Source organism: Hippocampus guttulatus, chromosome 17 (assembly GCF_054856545.1).
Source record: "Hippocampus guttulatus isolate MCC_2025c chromosome 17, RoL_Hgut_1.0, whole genome shotgun sequence".
In the NCBI taxonomy this organism is placed as follows: domain Eukaryota; kingdom Metazoa; phylum Chordata; class Actinopteri; order Syngnathiformes; family Syngnathidae; genus Hippocampus; species Hippocampus guttulatus.
In genome coordinates this window covers 4,791,444-4,801,261 of record NC_141277.1, presented here as the reverse complement: position 1 = coordinate 4,801,261, position 9,818 = coordinate 4,791,444, and the positions used below count along the sequence as shown (strand labels likewise).

At 43.5% G+C, this 9,818-nt stretch overlaps 1 protein-coding gene across 1 annotated transcript; it reads right to left on the bottom strand.

Moving 5' to 3' along the window:
* On the bottom strand, nucleotides 1-8,449 carry urm1 (ubiquitin related modifier 1). The gene is made up of 5 exons (XM_086135528.1): nucleotides 8,403-8,449; nucleotides 8,010-8,080; nucleotides 2,857-2,938; nucleotides 1,037-1,085; nucleotides 1-496 (listed from the first exon to the last, which is right to left on the bottom strand). The coding sequence occupies exons 1-5, from the start codon at nucleotides 8,435-8,437 to the stop codon at nucleotides 428-430; spliced, it is 306 nt and encodes a 101-aa protein (XP_085991654.1). The 5' UTR covers nucleotides 8,438-8,449; the 3' UTR covers nucleotides 1-427.
* Nucleotides 8,450-9,818: the final 1,369 nt, after the last annotated feature.

The window sequence follows — 9,818 nt, the reverse complement described above, 5'->3', positions numbered from 1 at the left end:
TTCTCCCTGCTGGTAAAGCTTTATTTTAAAACAACAACAAATAATTTCAACTTTACAGTTAAGAAATATAAACACATATTGTAAAAAGACAGGAAATATGAATAATAGTTGGGGCGGGGCGACACTGTTGTGTATATTCTGATGATTAACGGCGTTGGGATGACTTCTGCCCAGTTCATTTATATTTAAAAACAAATCGGGGAAAAAAAGTCTTCCAATTGGAGAAAATTCTTCTCGAATTGCTCGGTAGCCGTCTATGAGAAGCCCTCTGGCTCCTACGGACCATCCATCACCTTGGCCGTCTGACGTGTCATCCAATGGGGTTCAGCTTTGTTGGGATGTGAATGAGGGATGCACGGTCTAATTGTGTGTGTGTGTGTGTGTGTGTGTGTGTGTGTGTGTGTGCGTGTGTGTGTGTGTGTGTATTCTATCCTCCATGCAGAGTGGAAATAAACACAACGTTGTCTCGCTCTTGCAGGCGGTAGTCCAACTCGCCCTGGAGGCCCCACAACACAACACAGGAAACATCCTTGTGTCAATACAAACATACTCTCCATGAATGGGATTTGTGCACATTGAAGCCGATCAGAGGAGTGTGTGTGTGCGCATGGATGCGTGTGTGTGTGTGTGTGTGTGTGTACAAGGTCAGGCATCAAATGTGGTCGACCTACAGGGATCACAATGAAAGCCTTCCGCCAATGTACAGATTAGCCTTTGTGCTCATCTTCTAATTGTGACACGCACGCATACTGTGAGGAGCCATGCATTGCACAAAACTGAGGCTATTTACCCCAGCCCCCCTCCAATAACAGGCATATTAAATATGTATTATGAAGATTTGTTGGTTAAATGTTTTGAGATTTTTTTTTCCCCAAATAAAAGTTCCTTTGAATTTGTATTTGGTTTTTGCCTCACACGGAGGGTCACGACAAGTGCTCTGGCGGGGCCGCATAGGGCCCGCGGGCCGGACATTTGTTGTCTCGGCCCCGGAGAACAACCAGACGTGAGGAAAGGGTACAAATATGGCAGTGCTCACCATTAGCTCCCAGTCAGCGTCATTGATCAGCACCAAGATCCCAGGTCTCCTATAAAAGGATGATGGCCGTCCGTGGTGGTGGGGGAGAGGGAGTAATAAAACAGACAGGTAAAGCGGGGGATCATAATATACACAAATGTGTGCAAAAGCCACACAGTACTGTACTGTAAAAATGCACAGTCGAAAATGAAATACAGGATGGACATTTAAAAAAAAAAATGCTGCACATGCATAAAAAAAATCGAAATCTTTTCATTTTAAAATCTGATAGTTGTTCACATTATTTTACATATATTGAATATTGCGGATTTTTCCCCCACCAATTTATTTTATTAAACACATTGGGGTGGTGCATTTAAAACACTCCACAAAAAAACAACCCCCCCCCCAAAATATTTTAAAATTGGATTCATTACTCTTTGAGGAATGTTTCATAATTATTTTGAGGCTATATGAGGATTTTTCATGACATTTTACTGAGGCACGTGCATGCAGAAAAATGTGAAACAATGTTCTCCAGTCTGAATAATGAAAAATATGAGGGTTCAAAAAAAAGAAAATGAAAAAAAATCATGTTTTTAAAAAAAAAAATAATATCATGGCTGGATGAAGGGTTGGATGTCACTTTATTTTGTGCATATTTACTGATTATTTTAATGCTGTTTTTCTGCCTTTTAGGGGATCGTGGATGAAAAACACATACATAAAATGTGACAATATTAGAAAAATATCTAAGAGAAAGACAACTCCCCTCCATCCCCCACCTCAACTTAGGGGAACCCCCCTACACCCGCACCCCCCATGGGTCTCCTATTCCTTGCATGTGTGTGGTCTGCTTTTGCGGCGTGTAACGCAAGCAACACGGGCTACAGAACTGAAGCAGGAAACACAAATGAGCGCAGCGGAACCTCCAAAGTTGAACACGATCTGTTCAGTGCCGCTCGTCGACTTCCGGTTGTTCTCATTTCCAAATTAGTTTTCCCGTTGAAAATCATGCAAACTTCCTTTTAGCGTTCATCATTGCAAAGGTTTTTTTAGTCATCAATGTATTAAGTACCAACAAAACTGATGAAGACACAACGGCAACATTAATAATCTATAAAGGCATGAGGCGTGCGTACAGTCTTTACATGTGCAGGTACAGGTATATTACAATGAATTTAGTCCTGTAGAATAATATGGTGTGTGTATGTGTGTATATATCTATATACATGTATATATAAAATTTAAAACGCGAGTATTACATACATTCTTTTTTCGATAGTGTGGATTTTCTGGCTCCGAGTTCCCTGTTACTCTCGATTTTTCCCCATCCTTCTTCTTCGATGAAATTTAATGGAGGCGGGTAAATACGGAGATTATGAAGAAAATCAAAATGTCAGTCGAAATTAATGGAGAGCCAGGAGCGCCATGCACCTCCTGATGAGCCTTTTAAACAAGTGTAGGAAAGGAGGGGGAGGTGAGCGGTCATGATGGACACATGACACACGTGCTCCATTTGTGAGTGTGCGTGTTTGTGTGTGTCATGTGTGTCAATTGGCTATTAAAATACAGAAGAACAACAAAGAGTGTAAAAAGGATCACAAGATTCTCGTAGCAGTCGTAAAAATGCCCCGACGAACGGAGACAATACACACGCGTAGGTCTAATGAAGCAGGTTTATAGGTGGGCGGCTCTATTCCGTGGTCAGGTGATGCTATAAATAGCGGTCCGCAAAGGCAGGCCGTAAAAGTCAGCCAGCAATCTCGAATAATGCAATTTTTTTTTCTTACCAGCTTCCGAGGAACAGTATAGCGACAATAAGGGAGGAGGACACTCACACAGAGTCGCCCTGGACAAAAAGCTCGGGCCGCTCCTTGAGCAGGTTGTGTCGGATCCACATAAGCAGCTGCTTCATGTCCCCTGCAAAAAAAAAAAAAAAAAAAAAAGGCAGACAACGGAGGTCAGGGGTGAGAGGTCAAGGTGCGTGCTTTCCAAGCCCCCTGGTCGATGTGACGCGACAGGACAGAGGCACCAGGCGGGACGTGGCTGCATGTATATGTATGAGTTCATGTGTTGGTGTTGAGGAGCTCGGGGCGGCGGCGGGGGGGGGGGGGGGGGGGGGGCTAATGTCAATGGCCAAGGGCGACATTGATCACCTTGCTCGGACGAGAATAGAATAGATGAGGCTTTAGTGGTCCCACAATGGGGCGATTTCTGTTTGAGAGCAACTAAGTGGACAGCGGCAGCACGTAGAAATAATAAAGAATTACACCACCAATAATATCAATGTACATATTTACAACATCGGTGAGACCAAGACGAAGAAGAGCAGCTGTGTATGTGGCCAGTGTACTTGATGAAGCAATACGACCGAATGCGAACAGCAGAAAGGAGAGTCAGCAGCATTGTACGTAGCAAATGAAAGAAAGAAAAAAAAAAGGAATAGTTTGTGGTTGAGAATGAAATAAACACAGGCAATAGTAAATTTCGCGGTAGCTAGACAACGATACATAAATACACACATAGAATACATTCAGCAATACTAAACATCAGTAGTTAATGGATGACTATTCATGAATAAATCAAAATTCTACTGTATGCACAACATGAACAGCAGCAACAATAGTCAGTCGTGGTCTATGACACACAAAAAAAAACACGATATAGGTATCAGGAAATAGTACTATGCAGTATGCCACGGATGGAAAATATTTATTTATTTAACAAATGTCCCAAATTATTTTAAAAAGGACTAATAAAATTAAAATTGCATTATTTTTGGCCATACACCTGGTTCTAGGTGACCACCCCCCAATTGCACTGATGAAAAATTGTGCCCCCCCCTACCATTTTAGTTGCTCATTTATCCCTTTTGTTTTTTCTTCTTTCTTCCCACATTCTTGCTGCTGGAGGCTGTAAATTTCCCCAGTGTGGGACAAATAAAGGATATCTTATCTTATCCCTGCTCTATGCAAGATGTGAATGGCAACTGTAAATGAGAACATTGCCACTTAAATTGTCTTATATCCTGTATAAGCAGGCGAGAACAAATAAACACCAGCGCTTCTCAATACAATGATGAAAGCAGTTGTACGCATGAATCTGCAGCTATGTACACATCATATCTGCGTACGGTTGCTTATGTAAGCTTGATTGTTTCCCTCGCTGCAAAGTCAAAGGCGTCCGAGCTTGACCGTTGCCGTGCCTGGCACTAAATGAGCGTGACCTCGTCTGCGGCGACTCTGACCCCGTCGACAAAAGGGCTAAGCCGCGCTCAGACCGGGCGACAATGAGCACTTTTAGGATAAATACAACACCCCCGCACCCACCCACTCCCCGCTAAACACGATCGCACAATGAATATATTAGCCTGATGTTAAATGTGTGTATGTGTTTTCTTTTTCAAAATAACCACAATCAAGTGCAAGTGCATGATCTGTAAAGTCACATCACACACATCAACACCTAAATGGCATTTTTCCTGTATATGGGCATTATGTCTTTTGTGGGACCATATTAATGTTACGAAAAATAAATTGATTTATTTAGGTTTATTATCAGCATATAATTTGTTTAGAATTGCATGAGGGGCCGGATCGAATGTTCTCGCAGGCTGAATGTGGCCCATGGGCCATAGGTTGCCCACCATTCCGGTTGCTCACAGGAAAAACAGCAGAGAGGACGAAATAAAAGAAGAGAGAGAGGGAGCGGAAAAGTGGGGATGCATGAGGTGAAGCGAGGTCGGATGAAGCTGTGACGCAGCAGCAATGAAAGGTAAAAATCACAGCTCCATAAAACGATTCCAAATGATTAACAATGACGGGGAAATCCTTCTTTAAAACCCACAAAATGTTGCAATTTATTCCTCCCTTTCTCGTGACAGTTAACCATCAATAAAATGTTCCTTTTGAGGGGGGAGGTGATACCATTAAAATTTGCACAAGTGTAAAAACAGGACAAAAAACAAACAAAATTAAATGTCGGCAGCGGTGAGGCAAAAATGGAGCGAATGTGATTTGCGGGACTCCCTGTCAAGTTCCAATTGCGTGCGTGCGTGTGTGCTCACGAGCTTATTTTAACGTGTGAAAACACTCACGTTGTGATACTTCTGCCGTATAGCGCTGCAGTGAAAATGAACATTACTCAAATAGGTTCATTCTACATGTGTAAAACATCTCACACACACACACACACACACACACACACACACACTTACTGTAGATCCACCGAACCGACTGTATGTCCACCTCCACTGCAAAGACATTTTCTGCAGGCCCGATTCCGCGTTTTGACTGACACAATCAGCGAGCCACTCAATTTACAATATCTTTGCAACTATATCGATGCACCTCAACATGGCCAAAATATCAGAGAAAAGCCGCGAGCACCGTATGATGCGCTACAATGCTATCAAACATGTTTGATAGCATTCCAGTCTCTGGAACAAAAACAAACAAAAAAATTGAACATCAGTCTTCTTTTTTTTGGTTTGTTTTTTTAAAGGTGGAATTTTTGATACAGCCGACTGGATTGAAGGTGTCCCTAATGCGACACACACACATACACCTGCAGGGCTAAAAACAGAAGTAATCAGCAGAAAAGTCATAACTCCTTTGCAGTGCTGACCACCTTTCTCCTTTTTTTGTCGCTTTCTCCTCTATCGACTGTATGTGCTTTTCTCCATCATTACCCCTTGCCCCCATTCCCCCTTTTGCTTTTCATTTACCCCCCCACCCCCACCTTCTCCCCAATAAAACCTGCTCTCCTCCTCCCGCAAACAGGAAGACGCGGCCATCATTCAAACTGTGGCCGAAAATAGAAACAGTCCATCGGGGGGTGCGGGGGGGGGGGGGGGGGGGTGCTTTTAATGGCGTCACGCTAAAGGCTGCTAGTTCAGATTGAACAAGAAAAAGGACCTGGATGTAGAGTGAACGTATGTTGTGCGGCTACGAGTAAAGGTGAGCACAGGGGGAAGAAGAAGGATGTCGTCATCGTCGGCGATGAAACAAAATGGAACAGGAGCGATGGCGAGAAAAGGGTGGAACGTGCGTCACGTCCTCGCGGTGCACCTTGGGAGTTCGCCGCTGCGTGGCTGCCGGGAAGGGGATGTGACCGACTGAGGGGAGGGAAAAGGCGCCATTTTGACAGTGATTCAAAACCGCCAATTCGGGTTTTTTTTTCTTTTGTGGGTGCCCATTTGCTGCCCTTTTTGGGGGGGGGGGTTCTTTGAGTGATTTTGACGGGCGTGTGACTACGGGGTGGGGGGGCGTGATCCATCTTTCGGCTGGTGGAGAAACGGCGAGACCCCCAGACCATTGGGGGTTTTCGCTAGGGTGTGTGTGTGTGTGTGTGAGAATCGAGAGAGGAGAGTGGGGGCGGGATCTTTCAGTCGAGGGTCATCAATCACCGGCTGGGGTCACAGAGAAATAAGAAGGATTCAGAAGCAATTATATAGGCCCTAACAACCCCCCGCCCCCTCAAACCCCCACACATCCACCCTCACAAACACACACCAGATAATTATTAAAATTAGGCTGGAGCCGTATGGTTATTGAGCGTAAATGATGCATACGTGGTGGAAACGGGAGGTGAGAACGAGCACCTGCACAATAAGATAACATAAGCGCTGCATCAAATCTGTCTTTACAAAGATAATACTCCTCTGTTTTGATTGGCAGTGTCACAGAGGCGTTCATGAAGAATGTGTTTATGATGAAGTGAATTTATTTCAGCAGTTGGGTTAAAAAGTGAAATTCATACAAGGATTCATTCAACACATGACAATAATGCCTTTGCAATTTCTATCAAAAGTCTTTTTAATTGTTTCTTACGCAATATTCAAATTTCTTGAGAAGGTGTTTTGCGGGGGTGTTTTTGAACTGAACTGCCACAAGCATGTTAACATTTATAGATGTGAGTCGGATATTCCACACGAAAGCATAAGTACACATGGGTGGTGTGCTGTGGTGCAGTCAGGTCATATCTCCTTTAACATTCCCTTCTCTGGTCAACTTTTGTGTCGTCGTCACCGCGGTAACTCGGGCGTCACGGCCGCTCGTCTTTTGTTTGGTCCAAAACCAATACGACACTTATTTCTCCCTCATTCATTTCAACCTCTGAGGAAACTACTTTTTAACCCTACTTGCTAATGAGCAAGGTCCTGACTTTAGTGTGAGGGAATTCCTGCTGGCAAATGATTTTTTTTCTTCTCTTTTGTTTTCCTCAAGATCTGAGCAGCGACAAATGAAAAATATAATAAAATAAGAGGACTCGGAGGATGAACCCTAATTGCACTCTTGTAAAGGCCCAGAAGCTCTTTGAGCCTCCTTTACTGCCTTCTTTTACTGCCTCCGCTCACACTCGGGCACCACTCGTGTCGGACAATAGGAGGAAGAACCTGAGAGCCACGTAAGGGGAAGATAGACATGGGAAATATACCCATGAAGCTTTCTAGTTGAGATATGTTTTCGATGAGTAACACACTGGCATAAAAACATAGAGGGCATGTAAGCAAGTAAGCACTGAATCAAATCAAATCAAATCCAATCCAATCATTGCTGAAAATGTACCGTTCTTGAATCGTATTGAACCCCATGTACCGAGATGTGTATTGATTAACCTTTACTTGGAGAGATGCAGAGGGCTACCTGTAAGGAATATTAACATTTAACAAAATCCAGCACAATGACAATTAATATGACTCTAATCGTGTACGGTAGGTTGTGCATAATCCGCAAGTAACTGACAACCCTCTAAAAAGGTTTATAACTGCCAATCAATGCAACAAGATGGTGGCAATGCACTACTTGGGCATTAGATAAGCCTATGGCCTGAGTCAATCATGCACCTTCCTTCCTTGACAACTTTGGCCAGGGCACATAAAATTTCACCAAATAAGACATTTAAAAATGTGTTTAATGCAATTGCAATAACAATCCTGACTTGTCTCACAAAGACAACAAATCTGTTCAATGTGTCATGAGATACTCACAAGGTTCTGCATTGCTTGGAAGAGTGACATGATGATCCTTCACACCATCAAAAAGAAGCTCTGCTCCTCCACTGAAAACAGAAAAGAAAGAATGTTTTCATGACAACATGTTCGAAATCCCAACAGAGTATATTTACACGCATCTAAAAAATTCTACCAAGTATACCTCCTATTTCTAACACAGCGCTGACAGGCGCAGCACAAAGCTAAAAACACAGCTAACTTAAAGCTAGCTGCTCCACTGGTTTACGTCTTCTTAAACTACGCGGCACAGTAAAGACTGAACGAAAAAACACTCGACCAGTCGCGTGGTGCCGTATCGTCCCACTGAATGAATGCTGGAAAACGTTGGACGACCCAGCGAGCAGTCGCGAGGGGTTTTAAATCACCTACCCAAACTCCAAATGAATAGCCATGGGTGCAGCCATCTTGTCGGCACATGCAGGAAGTGGTGTATGGGGTAGTAGGAAGTGACGTCATGAACAGTTTCCGCTTGCCCAAAAGGTTTGGAAAGTGGTTATTTTAAAATTGAAAAGAAAAAGATGTGTAAAATGTCTGTCTAGCTATCTATCTATTTGTTTATTAGTTTATTCATTGTAAATTTGTAAACACAATCTCACAGTTTTCATATTAACTTCTAACCTTTTCTACTATAATTGTTAGTCAAGAGTATTTATTATGGTTTGTTTATATTGATTATGGTATGAAATTAAGAATCATTTTTTTGTGGTATATTTCCAAAGAAAATGTCAAATACTGTAATATGCAAAATATATCCTAATTTGACCTTCGTTATCTGTCATGTTGGATCGAAAAGTAGTTGCCAAACGGTGTCAAAACCTTTTCAGTAGCAAAGTATGAAATGGCTGTGTGAATCTACATCTGTCTCTCCCTGACTCTCCCTCTTTATATAGATGCTCAGTCATACTGGTGACAGTTCTGATCCCACTATATAGGATACTGGGGTACAAAGTGGGTGTGGGTGTGCGTGCGCTATGGGGTCGGTCAGAGGTTTGAATTGCAAATCGTCCTGCCTTCTGTTGGCGTCCAAGCCTTCGCAGGCTCTTTCCTCCCCTGTATTCATGTGTTAATGAGGAGCCAGCGCAGGGCCACATAGACAGATCGACCAGGGGCCTGGCAGGGGCCAGGGGGGGCCAAGGGGGCGGACATGTGCGGGAAATTGAGAGGACCCCGATGATGGCGTGGTGGTTTTGCTATTAATGAAGACATGATAAGTATCTATGCTGGTGAATTTTGTGTGATATTCATATCAACTTCACGGTTACGGGTTGAATTATCCAGGAAGGATGACCCCCTGCGGCCCGCCACAACTGACATGGGTGCCACCTCATGTTTGCTAAGCTGGCGTGAAGTTTAGGAATACTGGACACAAATGACTAACTTTAGTCAATTAACTTTGGAGCATGTTCCCAAAAACAACAGTGGGGGTGGGGGATGGGGGTATGAGATTAGGGGATGGCGGTTGGCTGGTCGGCGGTCTGACTGCCTTGCTGGATGGCTGGCAGGCGGGTCTGTAAGATCTTATGTCTGTTTCAATAAGAAACATAAAGAGCTGAAATGAACACGTTCCAAGATATCAAGCAGAGAGAATCCTCTTAGTGATGACATCCATAACATGTTACGCCTATGGAACTGTATGGGCGGCGGAGACAAAGAGCGGAGCCGATGATGATTTTCCTATTGTGGCAGATGGCGCGGCGGCGGGCCGTTTCATTCCATTGTGCTGGCTTCTGTGGTTTCTTTTTCGGTGCTACATCGCAGATGCCATCAGTTTGTCTGATTAGATGT

Bases quoted from the DNA above. Each gene is read 5' to 3' on its own strand.
- urm1 (XM_086135528.1), bottom strand. From the start codon at position 8,437: ATGGCTGCACCCATGGCTATTCATTTGGAGTTTGG. The intron at 2,939-8,009 runs GTGAGTATCTCA...TTTTTTTTGCAG, and splicing joins TCCAAGCAATGCAGAACCTT to GGGACATGAAGCAGCTGCTT. The intron at 1,086-2,856 runs GTGAGTGTCCTC...ATCCTTTTATAG, and splicing joins TTTGTCCAGGGCGACTCTGT to GAGACCTGGGATCTTGGTGC.